The sequence below is a fragment of the Halichoerus grypus genome, chromosome X, assembly GCF_964656455.1.
Source record: "Halichoerus grypus chromosome X, mHalGry1.hap1.1, whole genome shotgun sequence".
Classification (NCBI taxonomy): domain Eukaryota; kingdom Metazoa; phylum Chordata; class Mammalia; order Carnivora; family Phocidae; genus Halichoerus; species Halichoerus grypus.
In genome coordinates, this window is record NC_135727.1 from 31078716 (window position 1) to 31098427 (window position 19712).

The 19712-nt window shown below is 44.9% G+C and overlaps 1 protein-coding gene across 3 annotated transcripts in view; it reads right to left on the reverse strand.

The window, feature by feature from the left end:
* The window catches only part of LONRF3 (LON peptidase N-terminal domain and ring finger 3), a 38909-nt gene that overhangs the window by 5484 nt on the left and 13713 nt on the right, over positions 1-19712 (reverse strand). For all 3 annotated transcript variants that reach the window (XM_078064302.1, XM_078064301.1, XM_036087857.2), the window contains 7 exons: positions 19002-19251; positions 18174-18267; positions 9438-9552; positions 7123-7244; positions 5028-5186; positions 4200-4362; positions 2839-2988 (listed from right to left, as the gene is read on the reverse strand). In XM_078064302.1, the coding sequence (XP_077920428.1) occupies positions 2839-2988; positions 4200-4362; positions 5028-5186; positions 7123-7244; positions 9438-9552; positions 18174-18267; positions 19002-19251 (1053 nt within the window). The remainder of the gene's footprint in view (positions 1-2838; positions 2989-4199; positions 4363-5027; positions 5187-7122; positions 7245-9437; positions 9553-18173; positions 18268-19001; positions 19252-19712) is intronic.

The window sequence follows — 19712 nt, forward strand, 5'->3', positions numbered from 1 at the left end:
CCCATTCCCACAGAAGTGAGATCAGTCTGCAGGTTTCCCAAGCTGCAAGGTAAACATCCCAGGTGGAACTGCTTCTGTGTACGGCAGACGCTGCTAATTACCCCCAGGTCTACTTCCCCTTATCTGAGCCGGGCATGTAGCCACCCAGAAAACAAAGGCTGCATTGCAGCAAGGGGAGGCCACAAGACAAAGTTCTGGCTAAGGAGATGTAAAGGGAAGTTCTATGTGTAACTTCTGGGTCATGCGCTGCCTTACTCTTTCTCTCTTCTCCCCAGCTAGAGCGTGAACATGGTGATGATCAGCCTTCTTCTATCAGGAAGATGGGGCAACATACTAACGATGGTAGAGCTTTGTGAGGAAGGAGACTGGATCTCTGAATGATCTCATGGAAGAGAGCTGCCTTAGCCCTCTATCTGGTTCAAGCTACAGTTATTTTTAGCAGTTGTCAAAGCAAACCCATCAATATCCTAACAGATACCCTATACCTCCTAGCCAGTGTGATTCTGTGAGCTAGAATATCCGCTACTCAGTCTGTTCCATTTTGAAGATTCTGTTTAGGTTCTTTGGACTGACACATACCACATGTGGGCATTCAATTCCCATGATCCCTTGGGCTTGGCATGTCTCTTAACTCCCTTTATTTCTCTGCTTCTGGTTGAAGGCAATATAGTCCACATATGCCATGTACATATGGCCACATACATAGGCCACAGCGAGCTTCTCCTCTGAAACCGAAGCCTATGATCCACAGCCCCAAAGCACAGCAATCCCACTTGGCAAAAATTCCAATCAGAGAACACATTCACATTAGAAATGTATTTGGTCCCCAGGTTTCTTTTTTAATAAAGAGCTTTCCCGTCCCACATGACTCCTTCACCGAAATTCTGTTTGTTAGCAGCTTCTCAAGCACACATTTTAGACACTGGCGACTTACTTCTTACAAAGCCTGAAATGAGCTCTCGGCTCACAACTTTCAGAAGGTTGGTTTAGGACTATACAGAACCCCATTCTGGTCAGACCACCTACATGTGGGACTATTTGCCTCCAAACTGGCTCGCCTGATTCTCCTCAAACCCTGCTGCCTTCTTGGCTTCTCTGTGCCTGTAGCTACATTTGAATTCTTTTTTGTCCCTCACTGTGAGCTCTAACAGGCTCTCCCTCCTATTTTTAGTTTTGAATATGAAATTGACACATTCTAAACTGTCTTTCCCAGGGCCATTAACAAAGATATTTAAGCTGATGTTAATACTTGCGGCTGTTTCTGAGAAATCTCCTCCTGAGGCTTAGAACATTCTTATTAATGGGACCACTGGGGCTGCAGCCCTGACTGGATCAAACCGGATGATTTTTTTTTTTTTTTTTTTTTTTTGCTGCTGCTGCTGCTGCCAAAGCAACATGATAACAGTTCTAATAAGAAAGGAAATGAACCCAAGATTTCAGCTTTCTGTGTCATCGAGCCCTTATGAATCACTCTGTGGCATCTGTGTTTTCTCTTGTGGAAGATGCTGTATCATTGCTGATTGCTACCTTCTGCCTGACTGAGGGAGAATGCTTTCCAGAAGGTGAAGGGGAACATTACACTTGATCATGAGCTTGCTCAGAGCTCTGATGTAGTCCTGAGTCACAGTGGCCCAGAGCCAGGAACTGGGTCACTGGGAAGCACTGACTGGCCATTCTCCCTTCAACATTCACGATGCCTTTGCATGGGGGGAAAGAGCCACCTTTGTGGTCTGGAGAAAGTGAGACATTTCAGCCCATTAGGGAACAGACTGGTGTTTTACAACTCCAGATGTAAGAGGCGGGGACTTTGGAGACCTCCTCATCCACCTCCCTCATTGCAGAGCTGGGAGAAAGGTTGAGAAAGGAGAAGTGATTTACCCAAGGTCACACAGCTAGAGCGGTAAGGACCAGCCTCCTGGCAGGGAAATCAGAACATACATATTCTGTTTTACTATTGTGACAGAGTCGGGAATGAGTGAAAGTAAAGAATCAGGGACGTCATGGAGGTGATGATGTAGGGGAGCCAGCTCAGAATGTAGGAGAGGTGATCGGGGGCAAGTATTTGACTAGGTTATCTCCAGCCTTGTCCTAGAGAGAGAGTATTGTCTGATTTATACCAGGCAAGCAAAGCTTGGTGAAACTCATCTCCACTTTCCTGAAGAGCTTCTGATCTGCAGCTTGATCTCTCAAGTGGACGTGTCCCCCCAGGAAACAGACTGATCCAGTAGAACCTAATGAACTGCTTTCTAGTATAATTCAGCCAAGGGTAAATTTAAAGATTGGGTCTATTTGCTCAGGAACTGCTCACCCCTGCTAAGCAGAGAGGGACCCAGGTGTGACAAGATTCTGGGGTCTTGCAGTTGGAATCCTGTAAGGTAGCTGGTCCCATCTCCTAGCTCCTGCAGCAATGGGGGAGAGGGTTATGAAGTTTCCCAGAAATGGAAACCTTTGGTCTCAGCTCCCAGGATACCCTTCTCTTAAGCTTGGCCTTTGCATGAATCATGTCACTCCCACACATTACCGTGGTGTAAAACTGGACTCCCACTGAAGGTTCTTCTGTTGATGGCATCTGTGTTCCCAATCTCTCACCTGACTTACCTCTCAAAACCTGTCTTGGGTCCAAGTTCCTAATGCTTTACTTTATTACTCCAATTCTGACTCAGGATCCTTTGGGTCTTACCCATGATGCCCACTGCCCAGCCAAACAATACCAAATTGGATCCATCTTCCTCTCTGCTCTTGATCTGCCAAATGGCAACTCTGCACCCATCTAATCCCAAACCCTAGGATCTCTCATCTGGTGGCGACAGTCCATTACAAAGAGACATTTTTATATACCTGGGGATCAGCATCTTTCTCTGGCATTGGACCAAAGTGACAGAGTATCCGACTCTTCAGAGATGATTTGAGCGAATGAAACCATGATGACGCTTGCTCATAGACACAATTATGTAATCCCATGAGCTCAGCATAATCGTCTCCTTGAACCTGAAAGTACCAAAGTGGAAATGAAGCACTCTGTATCTTCTCCACTACCCCCGAAGCTGCTGCTGACACTGACTCCCTTTGGGCATCCAGCCTGCCTCCCTAGGAAGGCTCACCCACCCGGCCTTCTCCTGTGTGGCGTGTGAAAGGCTCCTCAGCCAGAGGGTAGGCTGTGTGTAAATACTGCTGAAGGTGGAGGAAGGATAAAGTTTCCTCTGGGTCAATTAGCGGAAATAGCAAGACAGACAGAAAACCAGAGATGCCAACTGGCTTGAGTGGAGGCATGCTGTCAAACTAGCTTATGCTGTTTTATGCCTCTCTCCTTTTCATGTCTTATCTCTGGCTTCCCATTGCCCACTGGGAAAAGAGACATGAGTGTGTCTGTGTCTCACTGTGTGACTCTATTTTGCAAGTCAAATACATTCATTCATTGATCAAACATTTACTAATCTTGTACTATGTAGTGAATGTAAATATAAATGAACATGGGATTATTTACCTCTTCTTCTACCCATTAGTCCAGAACATCAAGGATTAACTGGACATGTTATCTTTCTGCTTTTTGGTATGATGAGCTATAGGGAAGAACTCTTAACCAGGCTGCACATTTAAAAATACAAACGTACGGGGGCTCCTGAGTAGCTCAGTCGGTTAAGCGTCTGCCTTTGGCTCAGGTCATGATCCCAGGGTCCTGGGATCGAGTGCCACATCAGGCTCCCTGAGCCTGCTTCTCCCTCTCCCTCTGCCTGCCATTCCCCCTGCTTGTGCTCTCTGCCAAATACATAAATAAAATCTTTAAAAAAAATACAAATGTACGTGAGAATCTACAATTATCTCAGAATAAAAAGTTGGAAAATATGAATAAATTGATACATAAAATGCACATTGTAGATATCGCTCTAGATCTATCCTTTGGTATCTCTGGCAGAGACCTAACTCCTAGGATGAATGGGCCCCAGGTTTGTTGGTCTGGCTTGGCATTTCTCATGCATGAATACAACTCAGCAACTAAGCAGGGAAAGCCAGGACACGGGGTGCTCCTGGTGCCATTCTACAATCGAACAGCAATCCAGCAGCATTCAGTGTTGCTGGCACAATTTGGTGAGAAATCCCAAGGCCCCCAACAGTGCTGAGAAATTCTTTTGCAAACATCTCTGTGTGCCAAGCTACAGGGATAACCTGGCTTTGAGATTCTTGGCACTGGCCGCCCTCACCTTTTGGTCTTCAATGTATTCAATGTCGGCTATATTGTAACCATCTCGCTGGCCCTGATGGAGGACCTTAAAGCGCCTCTTGCCTATGCTGTCCACCACCGAGCGGCCATCAGAAAAGAATTGAACATTTCTGATCTCCAGGATGCAGCCGTATTCCGCGAACCTGCTTCATAGGGTATGAGTAAAGACGTAAATTCTTGAGTCATTTCTGTGGCCTGGCCCTGAGCCATTTCTGTAATCCCAGGCTGTGCCTCAAGGGACTTCTGCCTATTTGCCTGTCCTGGGGTCCACAGCAGCAACTACACGACAGGCAGTGCCTGTGCAAAGAAAAATCTTTATGCAATAATATAACTGCTCCCATGGACTGAGCAGATGCTATGTATTAGGTACTGCGCTCAGTGCTTCATGTGCACTAACTCACCAATCCTCCCAACAAACCCAATGATGTAGGCACTATTATTGTACCCACTTTAAGGTAAGGAAATTGAGTCACAGAAGTAACTTGCCCAAAGTCAAACTTGCTCTAAGGCTGGAGCCAGAATATAAACCCAGGCAGTGTGACTCCAGGGCCCACAGTCTTATAGTAAAACAAATTTATAGTATATACCACTCTTTTAACAAAAGATTAATCCTGGGGTTCCTTTATATAGGCAGCCTATTACATGGTATACTAGGGGCCAAGGAGACCCTGGTCTCTACAAATACTCATGGTCATGAACTGACCAAATCTCAGGAGCTGTGCCTCCGCATCTCCGGGGAGCACTCCAAAGTAAACCCAAATCCCTCTCCACCCAAACCTCCCTTCACTCTACATAGTGCTCCACTTACCCTTTGACAGGATCTCCAAGGCACATGCCAAACTGCCTTGTGCCTGTCTCAATGCATCTACGAATCATCAGACGGTAACAAGGCTCAAAGATGTGCAGGGGACAAGGAACGGTGGGATAGGCCATAGTACACACGAAAATAGGCACGTTCTTATTTAAGCTGTCAGGAAGAGCAAATGACGTGGATTTCTCAAAGCAATGGAGCAGAACACAGAAAGGTTGGTCAAACGTCACCTTGTGGTTCCCCCACAGGAAGGCAAGGAGACCTCAAGTTTTGACGGCTGATAAAAAAAATTCTGAGATGCAACCAACACTATGGGCTGAGTCCCATTACCTGGTGCAGAGGTTAGCCTAAGCGCTGAGAGATTGAAACTGATATTCTGTCCATTCTAATTTGGCTAAAGACGTCCTCTAGTACCTTCACATTGTGGGCGATAGCTATACCTCAGATTTTTTTTTTCATGCTCTCTACTCAGAACAATCTCTTCAGGTGTCGGGCTGGTGGTAAAGGTGGACCCAGCCCTCCAGGGGGATGGTGGAAAAATCTGTGCAAGGTCTCCATCAGCATCTCAAATCTGCAAAGCCCGCAGGAGATCTGCTTGGCAAGCCCAGCCAGAAGGAGGAGGGAGCAACAGAGAGGCAAGTGTAATCTAGCCCAGCGGATGCTCAAACGCTCCTGTGCATCAGGCACCAGGGGCCCTTAAATCCAGACAACGGGCTGCAGGACCCCCCAAGATACTGGTATATTAGTTCTGGAGTTAGGACCCAGGAGTTTGCCCTTCAACAAGTGCCCATGAAGAAGCAGACACACAGCCTAATGGGAAACCACCAACCGGGCCAGCTCCTCGTGGATCACTGTTCTCATCTTTGTCTGGTAAATCCAATACTGGAACCTATCAATAGATATAAGACCATCTGCCCAAATCCCCGAAGTATTCAGTTTACGATTTCTTTAAATAGATTTCCCTCTAGCATATTCCAGTGTTTATTAATTAGACATTAAATGATATTGGAGAGAAGGGCTCAGAGAAACTCAAGGCGAATTTAAGAATCAGAAATAAAGATGCTCTGAGTAGATCTACTATAAGTCAATGAGGAAAAAAAGGATTTCATTTCTAGCTTCTCAGGAAAACATATCATTTGAAGTGAGAGGCTCACTCAAACAAACCGGTGGCAGTTTAGAAATGTTCTCTACAGGGTGGGCAGAAAACCAGAGCAGCTTTTGCCATCGGGCACCTTGCCCCCAGAATGCTGTGAGGATTCCACTGGGGATCAGGAGGTGGGAGGGCAGCAGTAGGAGAGGCGGAAGTGAGAGACTGCCTCCTGCTTTTTCTAAGCGAGCTGCTCTTCCAGTTGGGCGGAAGAGGCCTACTTCCATCCCCATCCTTACCCTGCATCTCCCACGTCCCTGGCAAAGGAAGCACAGAACAAGCAGCAGTCTCACTATTACCATTCATTAAGTACTTACAACCCATTTGATCTTCATAACTAGTCTGTGAGGTAAGAACTGATCATTCCCAAGCTACAGATGAGGAAACTGAGGTCCAGAGAGGTCAAGTGACTTGCCCAAGGCCCTGAAGTATACTTGCTTTGTGGCAGAAGTGGGTCACAAGCCCAGGTCTGGCTGGCACCAAAATTCTTAACCTCATAGCACCTTCTTAAGTATCTGCAGCCTTCTGTACACGCTGTCAGTTCCCCTGATTTAGCTACTCCTATTTACTCCTACCTCATAGCACCTTCTTAAGTATCTGCAGTCTTCTGTACGCGCTGTCAGTTCCCCTGATTTAGCTACTCCTATTTACTCCTACCAGCAACACCCAGTTACAAGTGCCAAGATGTGACCTGGTTGATGGTCTGACTTACGCTTCTTCAGCGGTGTGCTGGTAAATGCTGAACAACTGGCTTTTGGTTGGGGGAAGCTCTGGCTTATAGCATTTGCCAATTTCTATAGCGTAGACACTCTCACCAAGGCCAATGTCAAGCTACCAACATGATATCACCAAGTGAGAAGTTAGGAAGAAATGTGCATATTCAGTTCTATGAGCTGCTGTGAGTGAAACTGAAAAGAGAAAAAAGAGAAACGCGCATATACATACTTAGAAAGTTCTTCCATTTCTTCTTCATAAAGCCGCTTTCGTTCCTTGAGTTCTTCTGGAAGGAATTTAGCTATTAGCTCTTCCATTATGACATTTTTGCTATATTTTCTGGATGCCAAGCACTATGGGGGAACAGGGCAATGAAATATTATGCAGTCCTCAGAAAAACACAAAGCGCATCTGATGTAATCAGTAGAATAGTTGAATGACCCACATATTGGAGTAATTTGGACCCACACATTAGCAGCTGATAACATCATAATGCATATATTCTCTGGATGTTACATGTGACTAATTACTTTTATAATTAGGCAAAATATTTTAACAAGGGAAAAAGACCTGGATTAAAGTTCTAAAAATCTCATAGCTTCCCTAAAACACTCAAATTGAGATTATGTTCTTGTCAAAAAAAGAGGGCGGGGGCCGGATCCTTCCCTTTCCTTTTTCTGGTTACTGCATTTACAAGCTCGCAAAAATGGTCTCCATCTGGGATATACTGAAAGTCTGGTCAAAATGTTTGGGGAACGAAAAAGCCACTTTCAAACATTGATCTTTTCCTGACCTGTCCCACCCCTACCGCACCCCACCCCAATGCTTGGCTTCTGGATACTGCCAGTCTAAATAGTCATCCCCCCCATCCCCACTTTAGCTAAAAACAAAACAAAACAGCTAAATACTGGTGATTTTGTCTATTTGTTTTTTAGATATGCCACCTAGGTTATCACTGAAACTATGTTATAAACCATGATTTCAGAACCACACTCAGGTCCATTTGTCACTATTACTATCCTCCCAAACACCCCTACTCCATGCATATCCAGGGATCCGTAAGCAGTGGGGAATTCAACTGTGTGAACCAGACAATGAGAGTTAAAACATCTGCGAATTGCTTGCTATGGACACTACCCACAGAGACCCAGCAGGGGGAGCTCCTGAGTATAAAATTGCTGGTTTGAGACCATTTTTCCTTTCCGAGTATGAGCTATCTGTGTCTATTCTGCAGTGACCATGATTGGCATAAAATATTTTTCTTTCTTGGAAATGGTATAAGTGCGCCCCTGTGTCAATACACAGAGATAGATGAGAATATTTTCTAGCCCCTGAGTCTGGGACCCTACAGCATCTGCTCTTAGGATGCCTTTTCAGCCACTGCCATCGCCTGACAGCAGGAGATCAACTGCTTTGCCCAGTCCCAGTCTTTGGGGAAAAGCGATGACTCAGGAGGTTGCTAATCCAGACTCCTCCGCTGATGTTAAAACAAAAACCCAGGAAAGGCACATACTAAAATGTTAACAGTGGTTTTCTCCAGGTGCTGAGCATGAGTAGATTTTTCTTCTTTCTGCTTATTTGAATATTGTAGTGTCACCACAACACAAATGTATTGTTTAAGTATAAGGACCATGGGCTCCTCACCCACAATCAGGCCAGCAGATCCCACTTCCTGATCTAGGCACAGTGTGACAAGTGAGCCTCCCCTCCAACCCCACACACACCCCCCAGGGTTATCCTGGATGATTATTTCTCTCCATTCCCTTAGTTCAAATGTTTGGGTGTTGAGAAAGCTCAACAGGTGATTTCTTTGGACCTACATTCACCTAAAGATAGTCTTGCATCTCTGGCCTCTCCTCGGGGACAGCAGGGGTCAAGGAACATTAAGATTGACTGTAATGTGTCCTGCACAAGTCCCCAAGGGAGGGAAAACAAGATGGGCTCCCAGGCATTCCTGTGCTATAGGCAATTCCATCAGGTCCACCTGAAAAACAATGGTGGCAGCCTCCTTCGGAGGATCTGGAAGCTGCAGAGCTTTTCAAGTAGCCAAATATCTGCTAATAAGTACAGCAGCTCCTGGGGGTGGGGCGTGGAACAGAGACCACACTGAAGGTCTGTGAGGTTTTTCTGGGGACCTGGGAGTGATCCCTTCAAACCACAGAATAAACATTGATGATGAGAAGACATCAGAGTTCATCTAGTCCAAGCCCAGAGAGGACAGAGGATTCACCTAAGACTGCAGTGAATCAGGTGCCATGATAGGCTTAGCACCTAGCAGGATCCCTGCTTACCATCAATTTAGTACTTTTGTTTCCATCACAAATTAATTTCACTATTTACAGTTCATAAAAACCTAGATGTTGCCCCATTTTCCTGAAGGACTTTGTGAAGAGGGGAGGGGGAGCTCTAAGACAGGAAAAATAGACAGATGGCCTTAGGGAGTATTTTGCCCAAGCACAGTGCACTGGCTTGGGAGCCAACAGGACACCATTTTAGTTTCCAGTTCCAGATAAGCTAACCTAATGAAGAAAGAAAGAATGTCTTACCTGTGCAAGACCATCTTTGCACAATGGACACTTTGCATTGTGATCCAGGCATCTTTCAAGGCATTTTAAACAAAATGTATGCCCACAAGGTGTGGTGACTGGCTCATAGAATAATCTGAAATTTAGGAATCAAAATGGAAGAAACATGCAATAAGACAAAAAATAAAAGACAGAGCTACTCAATGTTAAGGTTTTATAGTATTATTAGGAAAATTCTGTGTAAGGGGAGGGGTCTTTCCTTTTTTCAAATAATTCCCTGCTGTTGTTGCACTTAGAAAAGCATTTGCTTTTTTATTTCTGAGGTGGATTTTTAAAATAATGCATTTATCAACATTTATGACATAGCTAGATCATCTTGTAACATCAGTTCTAGTCAGTCTCTTCTGACTGGCATCCAGATTGTTTTTCCCTGTCAGGTCCCAGAAAAATAGAGATTAATGCCCAGAGTGTCTGAATAGATTACGTTCTAAAATATTTAGCCAATCTGTTCACCTAAGGATATGGAAACACAGAGACAGATAAACACACACACAGATAAACACACACACACTCTTGTCTCACACATTTACTCATTTAAGTACTTTATATCATATATACAATGGAAAAAGACTTGGTTTGTTTGTTAACCTTGATTCCATTTTTCACCTAAGCAACATTTACTGCCTGAAGAATCTCAAAATTGTACCTGTAACAAATACATAACTGTCTTTTGTACGAATGGATCATTTTCTTAGAGGCAGTAAAGTAATACTGTCAATGTGCTTACTGATAGACACACACACACATATATATACACACATATGTAGGTCTGCATCCATATACTTCAATTAGATCCTACTTTAATTGCTTTGCAGGAGCTAGATATTTTCAAAGCAATCTGGGGAATCTTTTTAAAAGCTGTTCTGTACATTCAGAGATTCATGGATTTACTTTGCTTAAAAAGAAAGGCTCACCTGCAGCAGGACCACTGGGTGGGGGCAGCTGAAGATGGTGGTTCAGAAGTGGGGCTCCCGCTCACCAAAGGACAGACAGAAGGGAAAGACAGATGCCTGACCAGCCTATTTTGACCTCACAAGAGTGTTCAGTTGAGAGGAAGAGGCAGCCAGCTGCACAGCCCCCTCGTGTGGCCAGGAGGTGCAACGACAGCCTGGCGCACACAGACTGAGCAGAAGAATCAAAATGTCAGAGATGACAAGTACTGCCCGGAAAAAATTGAACCCACTAACCAGAATGAAACTGAAGTCCAGAGGGGAGGAAGTCGCTTACATGTTGGCAGATGAAAGTCTATCCAATTTCCACCTTCCAGTCGTGTGCTCTTTCTCTTAAAACAATGATTCTCAACCACTGCTGTGTGTGAGAATCACCTGGGGAGTTTTTTCTTTAAAGAGCTTTACTGATGTATAATTGACATGCATAAACTGCACATACTTAAAGTTTACAATTTGGTAAGTTTTAACATATGTGCACACCTATGAAACAGTCTCCACAATCCAGGTCATGAACATCCCTTTGTAAGTTCTACCTCCTGCTCCGCACCCCCCAACCCCCACCATCACCTGGGGAACTTTTAAAAATTACAGATGCCAGGGACCACACTTGCAGAGATTCAGATCAGTTGGTCCAGGGTAAGGGCCAGGCACCAGGATTTTTTTTAAAGCTCCTGGGTCGGTTTAATGTGCAGCCAGGATTGAAAATCACTGTATTATACAATCCTACTAATCTCTGCATAGGTGAATCTTCTGTATTGGTCTCCAAACCTAATTATCAGAGCTACCTGTAGAGCTTTAAAAACACAGACATGGTGAAGCTCCACTGGATAAAGTTTGCGATTTAGCGGGTCAAAGAGAGGGACAGAGATTTGGTATTTTTAACAAGCCAATGAAAGTCTAGCAGCTGCTGGCACATTCCCCTCTTTCTTGATTAAAAAAAATTCTCGTGGAATATGAGGGGAAAGCCATCTTGTGGGGAAGAAATGAATAGTTTCTTAAGAGAAATCAGTTTAAATTTAACAAGCTATCCACAAAACAGATTCTCACTTATTCGTTCAGCAAACGTGCTCTGTGTGCTGACACAGAGCTAGGTGCTGGCAATATGACAAGTACAAGAAGGCATCTGACTTCTAGGAGACGAAAGGACAGACATTGAACAGGTCATTGAAAAGGTGATATTTAATAAGTCCATACCAGTACAAATAAAAATTGTTAAAATGTTGAAATTAAAAATAAAAAAAAAAAGCAAATGAAGGTCTGGAGTAGGAGAGAGGCTTTTGATAGATTCCCTTTTTCTACGTTTTGAATGTTATATTCTTGTTTCAGAAAGTAGCTCATTTGTTTAACAGAATTAATAAATTTTAGTTATTACATTGGCCAAAAAGTAATATTAGTTTTCAAAAACACTATGATGGAGGTCCTAACCAGTGTACTAAGGCAAGAAGAAAAAACTAAAAGTATGAGGCTTACAATGGAAAAAACCAAATCTGTCATTATTCACACATGGTGTGATGGTGAACTGGTCAAATCTAAAAGAATCTACAGGGGGTACTGGGTGGCTCAGTCAGTTGAGCGTCCCAAATCTCGGTTTCAGCTCAGGTAGTGATCTCAGGGTCATGAGATCAAGCCTCGTGTCAGGCTCTGCGCTCAGCATGGAGTCTGCTTAAAGACTGCCTCTCCCTCTGCCCTCCCCCGCACCCCCTTTCTCTAAAACACATAATTTTTTAAATTAAAAAATCTACAGAATGATTATTAGAATTCATAAGAATTGATAGTATTAGCAAGGATGTTAGATAAATACACACACACGATTGTATTCTATATACCAGCAAAAAACATAAGAAAACATATTTTTAAAAAAAGTAACATTTACAATCACGTTTAGAAATCAAGTGCCCAGGAATAAATCCAACAAAAGTTGTACGAGACCTCTGATGGAAAGAACTGTAAACACCTCATCGAAGAGAAGTAAAGAAGACCTGATTAATCCCGATAAAAATCCCAATGGCTTATTTCACATGTTTGTTTTTATGGAACTTGCCAAGTTGATTTCTAAACTGTATAAGGCAAGGCAAAGGGTCAAGAGGAGCGGAGACACTTCTAAGAGCAGCAGTGTGGGAGGCCTTGCTCTACCAGACGTCAGACCTTATTATGAAGCTGTAGTGATTAAAACAGCATAGGGCTAGCACAAGGACAAATAGACCCGTGAATAGAATAGAAAGCCCAGAAATAGACCCAGACCCAGACTCTTGATTTATGACAACTGTGGCACTTCAAAGCAGAGGGGGGTTTTCAATACATGAATAGCATTCTCAATAAATGCTAGTTGGGATAGCTGGCTGGCCAGATGGGGAAATGAAGTTGGGCCATCTCTCACACCATACCCAAAAATCACTTCCATGTGGGCTGGAAAGGTAAATGTGAAACAGTGAAGTTTTTAGAAGACACAATAGAATATCTTGATGACCTCAAGGTAAAAGAAAAAAGATTTTTTAGGCAAGACATGCATAAGGAAAAAGAAACGCCACTAACTATAAACGAAAAGATTGATAATTTTCATTGCATTAAAACGAAGAACTTGTAAGTTCATCAAAAGATGCCATTAAGAGAGCAAAAAGGCAAGCCACAAGTGGGAGAAAGTATTTGCAGCACACTTGACTAACAGAGGACTTATGTCTACAACATACATAAAGCTCCTATAAGTCAGTAAGAAAAAGAGAGAGAACCCAATCCAATATGGGCCAAGATTTATATGCCCCAGCATACATAAACACTGCTCATAGCAACGCTGGCCATAATAGCTCCAAACTAGGAACAACCCAAATATTCATCTATAACAGAACTGACAAAGAAACTGTGGTAGATTCTTACAATGGGCCACTATAAATGAATGAAAATGAACAAACTCTACCAATATGCGGCAACACGAATAAACCTTAATTCTGTGGAAAAGAAGCCAGCACAAAAAGAAACATGTTCTGGATAGTTCAATTTATATAAAGGGTTTTAGAAATAGGTAAAACTAAATTACGCCATTTAGAGATGCATGCATGGGTGGTAAAACTGTTTTTAAAAAGAAGAGAGAAAAGTCAAGATGGTGGTTTCAGCAGGCAAGGGGCAAGGGGTCGTGATCCGGAAGCAGCACACGGGAGGCTTCTGGGGTCCTGGCCACGTTTCATTTCTTGAACTGAGAAGGACTGCATGAGTATCCTCTCTACAGAATTTTGTTAAGAGAATAGAATTTTAATTTTATGTACTTTTCCACCGTGTGTATTTCACAATTTAGAATGTTTCTCACAAGTGTGATTTGCAGGCTGATTTGGAAACCATTGCTGTGATCTCCTGGAGCAGCCAAATCAGAAAGTCTCACTTCCTCAGTAATTTGAGTCCTATGAATCTGAAAACTCGTTACACATTAGTCAATGACACTAATGATGATGATGATTGAGGAATTTGTACCTGCTAAACTGTTTTTCCTGAGAACTTCAAAATCGGGCCTTTTGTAAAATAGCAATGATATCGCTGGCTAATTAACTGCAATAAATACTGACATTTAATAGCAGATGAACGAAACAGACACAAAAGGAAACAGCAACTCTTAGCAAGAACTGTGATTAAAATGCCCCGATCTGAGTGGTCGCAGACAAGAAGGCTGCTACAGATGCTGCATAATGACTGCTTTGAAATAATTCAAAGTTCAGATGCTCAGAATCTATCATCTTTCAAGACTCAAGTCACTTCTATGTTCAGGGATACTCTGCTCCTCTACAAAGGCTGACGGAGTAAGGTGACAAGAAACAGGTGGAGTATATTTCTCTTGCTATTCTTGGTGTGTGTAATACTGTTTTTCATATAAATTAACTTCATATATTACTACTGAGGCAATTAAAACTCAGACAGGTTAAATGACTTGCCCAAGGTCACACAGCTAGCTAGGAAGGAGCAGGGCTTGGGGTGTGAAGTCACACCTTATTTCCAAGCACATCTTCCTGCTCCACTCTCTGACACAGCTGCGACAGTGTGCACATCTCTATCTAGAACAGACATCATCCATCCGTGTGTAGATGCACGTACTGACAACACAGTTTTCTCTCTTCCTCTCTCTCTCCCCACCCCAGAAAGAGAGAGAGAGAGAGAGAGAGAACTCTGTATATATAGATAGAGCTAGAAATAGGTATATACTTGAAGTCCTCTACCTTTTATTTACCACTTTAGGTAATGATTGCAGGAAACACTTCAGGGAGGCATTTATAAATCAGACTAGAGCCAGATTTTCTCACAAGAAAGCATTTTACATTGTCACAGTGGTGGAGTAAACAATAGTAATAATAAATGTTTTCAGTTAGATGTCAGCCCAGATAAAATGCTTGGCTTGTCTGGAAATAGCTATCTTTTCCCACCAGTTACATCCTTGTATTGTGTTCTTCTGCTGCTATCAAATGAGTGCGAGGAGGGACTGAGAAGGAGGGGGGTGGAGAGAGAGAAAGAAAAAGAGAGAGGGAAGGAAGGAGAGAGACGGGGGGAGGGGGGGAACAGACTCCTTAACACCCAGCTATTTGAGTAGCTAAAACTAGGTTAAATACAAAGTTTTCATTTCAATTGACAAAGAGGTCACTGGGCCATCAGGTAACTGGCTCAAATATCAAACATTCTTGTTCCACATCTCAAAATATCTTTTTGTCACCCCAAAGGTGCTGTTCCACAACAGCCCCAGCGGTGGCCCCCAGTGGCGAGAGTATCCAGCTGGCTAAATCTTAAGGGAAGGTTTCCAGTCACGAAAGACTGAGGGGCAGAGTTCTGAGGGGCTGGAATTAGGAAACAACTTCCCTCAACAGAGTTCTCCCAGTCCAGCCGGGGGACTTGGGAGATTGGAAAGTGTCTCATTAATGCACGCTCCAATTCTTGTCCCATTCACTTTTTCCACCCTTTTCCCAGCAAGACGTACAAGTGGCTCCCGAGTTTCCCTCTAGAGTCAGATGAACTTCACACTCCAACTTGCCTTCTACTAATGCAGCGCCACGGGACTGGATTTCATTCTAGAAACTTGTAGAGGAGATACAAATGCCTAGTTTCATGACCCAGCAGATGGTTTGGAAATATCTCAACCCTTAGACACCCTCTCCCTCAAAGACACATGAGGGTCATAATAGAACCTGACAATAATCCTAATGACAATAAAAAGGAAAAAAAGCCCTAGAGAGGTGGAAACAGGAACTTTGTCAAGACTGTATTCAAACTAAAGCATGTATATGAACCGCCTCTGTCAACATCTGATTTCTGCCTTACAAACCCTGTTGGAAGGGGAGCTACATGCTTCTGACCAAGGGCTAAAGTTTTTTTTTAAAGATTTTATTTATTTATTTGAGAGAGAGAGGGAGAGAGCACAAGTTGGGGAAGGGCAGAGGGAGAGAGAGAGAGAGAGAAAGAGAGAAGCAGACTCCCTGCTGAGTGGGGACCCCCAACGCAGGGCTCGATCCAAGGACCCCAAGATTATGACCTGAGCCAAAGGCAGACGCTTCACCGACTGAGCCACCCAGGTGCCCCAAGGGCTACAGTTAAGAGCCTTGGGGTCAGAAATGCCCTCTGGACTTGGCAGGTTCCTTTGTACCCTGAGGCATCTGGAGTCCCCTTAAAACTTACCAGCCTATACGACAGCTACCCCAGACAAAGCTGGGCTTTTGTTTTGAAGTCTCATTTAGAACAGAGGGGCAGGAAAAGGGAAATAATGGCTTTTAAACTCAGGGTGAGCAAACCAGAAGGGGGTCTTATCCTCTTGGTGTTTATTTCTTGGAGCAAATTTCTAACTCTTCTCTGAAGCCCCCTGTTGAGATCAGGGACAAACAAGATGAAAGGGAGAAAGCAGAGGAAACAGAACAAAAGAACTCCAACCTCAGGATTCTGAGCCCTCAGCAAAAACACAAACAGGATGAGTCTGTGTGTTTGATTTTTTGTTGGCTGGATGTTGGGAGGAGTATTAAGGAGGATACATCCAGCAAAGACCTGGGCTTTCTGAACAAGTTAAACCAAGTCTGGCAAAGTCTGACACCTAAAAGACTGTGGCTTAGAGGCCCGATGGCGGAGGCCCATTTCTCTGCTTGCAAGCAGAGTTTCTGCCTCATACCTTGGCTCCACCATGACCAACCTGACGCTTTGTTGTGAGGGGGACACAGGGAGATGGTCAAAGGGAACTGGTTACAAAGCCCACCCCACTCTCACCCACTCCACCTAAAACTCCCCAATTGTATCTGGAAGGCTTTCTTTCGGTGCTGCTGCATTCACCTGCTGAACTGTTTGTTTTCAGGTCTGCCCGAGCTCAGGAGCAAATATGACAATTCAGTTATTTTTAAGAGAAAGTAAAAGTACATGTCCAGGTAATGGTCTCCTTACTCATTTTTATGTGGATAAGAAAAGTCCTTCCGAATACAAATGCATGTGATTGATATGGAAGGCATACGTGCTTGCAGAGGGCAAGAAAACATCTCAGGATCCTTGGGTGGCTGGATCCCACTGTGTGGTAGACCACAGGATTTTTCTTGACATCTCTTGGGTCAACCATCTTAACAACTTTTATGCAAATGTCTCAGCCTTCTTTTAATGCTATTTTGGGGGGGAAAAAGACACTTTTGAGAATCTACTGAAATCTGTGGACCTTTGTTTGAAAACACACACACATACACACACACACACATTTTTACATACAACTTCAGGGAATTCACAGATCTTTTAGAATCCATACATAGAACTTCCTCAGGGGTCCGTGGGCCTAAAGTTAAAGAATCTCAGGTCTAGAAAAAGAGTTAACATTTATGGAGTATTTACTATGTCAGGCACTATTCTAAGTGTTTTAAATAGATTCTCTCAATTAATCATAACAACCTCATAGGGTAGGTATTACTCTTCTTTATTTTACTGACAAGAAAACAGTGGCAGAGAAAATCACTTGCTCTAGGTCAAACAGCCAGTAAGTGGCAGAGCCAGGGCTCAAGCCCAGGCCATCTGGCTTTGGAGCTCCTCCTCGTAGCCACCAAGTCACAGCTGTGAAAGGAAACAAATGAAAGTACTTTTTTTCACAAAGCCCAAGCTTGTACCAGCTTCCTTTTTTTCTGAGGAGGGTGGGCAGGTGTGTGGATAATTTGCTTCCCCGCTGGATACAGAAGGGATGCCTGGCCAAGTAGTACATGCCTACTACTAATATTGTTCAAACGAAAACCAGTCAGGCCCTCTACTTGGCTTCCAAAGAATAGGCCTATGGCATTGACATTAGCCCTTGAGCTTTGAGATCTTGATCCAGTAGTTGAGATTAGTTCCAGGGTCATGAACTCAAAATACCTACAAGGTACCAGGAAAGTAATGCAAACATGAGACACAGGCAGTTGGGAGAAAGGGGAACCACGGCTAACTGGAGAGTGTATGTCCTATCGCCAAGCATTCACATTTAACAAAAACCAAAAAAAAAGTCCCATGAAGGCCAAACTAAAGACATTCGGAGTGTGGCCATCAGTCTGTGACCTCTGACTAGACCATCTCCTTCCCACTCTTTAGGTATTTCCAAGTCAGGAGTGCAGGGAATATAACCTGTAAGCAAGGGACACAAGCTAGCCCGTGTGACAAACAACAGCGTGATCTGCATTCTGTTAGAACCACGCTTTTCCGTGCTAACCAACCAAACAATAGGTCACTAGCCGAAAGGTCCAGACTCCCCAGAAGAAGAAGGTCCAGGCACTAGGTGATAGTCCCCATCACGTACCTCATACATAGGGCGCATTCGAGGTCAGACGCGTCCACAGAGGATGGCAGTGGAGCACTGACAGCAGCCTCGGCCCGCTGCTCAGCCGGAGGGTCTGCGATTTAAGAAAGCAGTAAGTCAGAGATGGACCAACCCTGCTCTCACAGACAGCACTCCCGAGGCAGAAGAACCCCATCAGTTTTTTAGCTTGTCACTCTCAGCCTGCCTCCGAGAGGGTAGATTCAGGGGCCACCTGAGCCACCGCGAATGGGGTACCCCGAAGGAGGCTCCGGGAGGCTGCCGGCAGCCCCATAGGAAGAAAAATGTGAGACCGGGAATGTCCAAGAGCCCTGCGGACTGGACTCCAATGCAACGGGCACCTCACTGGACAGAAGTAGCAGCAGTTCCACGGTCCGAGCCAGGCCTTCAAGGCTGGTACTGAATCCCGCCACTGCCAGCCTGCCCTGGGAAGACGGGAGGCGGCTGCAAGGCCTGAACACACCTCCCTGCTCCTCTGGTCCTGGAGTGGAGACGAGGGTGGGGGCAGGTGGGCCTGGAAGGAGGGGACACCATCAAGGGCGTGAGGTGTCATTACTCGAAACGGGGCCTGACCTTATGCCTTGGCTTTTCCTTATTATTAGTGGACCCCAGAAGTATGCTAGGTACCACGTGGGCTCTCCCAGAGGCCTCACGGCGCCCCGAGGTGGCAGAGCTCAGTGCCAGAGCTGGGCTGCGCATCCGGAGCCCGTGGAGCCCACGGAGCCCTCCGACGGAGGCCAAGTAACCCGCAGACGCTGGTGAGCCCCGGCACCTCCTCCAGGCCCCTTTCTCCCTGGGTAGAGTCAGTACCTGGCTTCGAGGCTTTAGTAGGCACCTCTGGGTCTTGGGTTCCAGTTTGACAATGCTTCCTTTTCTTTTCTTGGCATTTGCCAGCCTTGGTGGAGGCAGCGTCCCCCTTCTCCTCCTTGTCTCTTGCCTGGCCTTCCTGGTCGCCTCGCTGCCCCTCCCCCTCTACTTTAACTGGGTTTGCCAGGCTGCTGCGGTCTCCCCCTGCCGCCGCTTCCTCCTGACTAGAACAGTGTGGGAGCTCCGGCTTTTCCTGGACGAAGAAAGAGCCAAATGTCAGTATCCCCTTAAGACCAGCACCGTCCATCCTCTGACATTGCTACCCACCGGGGACAGAGAGAAAACTACGTAGCCCTGATCACTGAGTGGACACACAGCTTAACTGGGGGGCAGTGAGAAGACATATTTCCTCCTTCTGGCCACACAGCATCACCAATGAAGGCATGCCGGGCCTGGGTGAAACGGAAGAACTTCCCTAGGCAAGGATGGAAAGGTGTATAGAGGACAGACACCTTGGGCCGTGGTGAAGGGGACAGATAGAGAGTGGGGCACCCGCCCCTCTCCTGGCCAAATCTTTCCCCAGTTACTACCTGAGGGAAACCAAGGCACACAGTGAGGGTAGATCCTATCACTCAATCTCCGGCCGCTCTCACGGCCACTCCAGGCCATCTGCAAGCCCCACCCCAGCTCCAAAAGGACTTCCGCTAAGGCTCT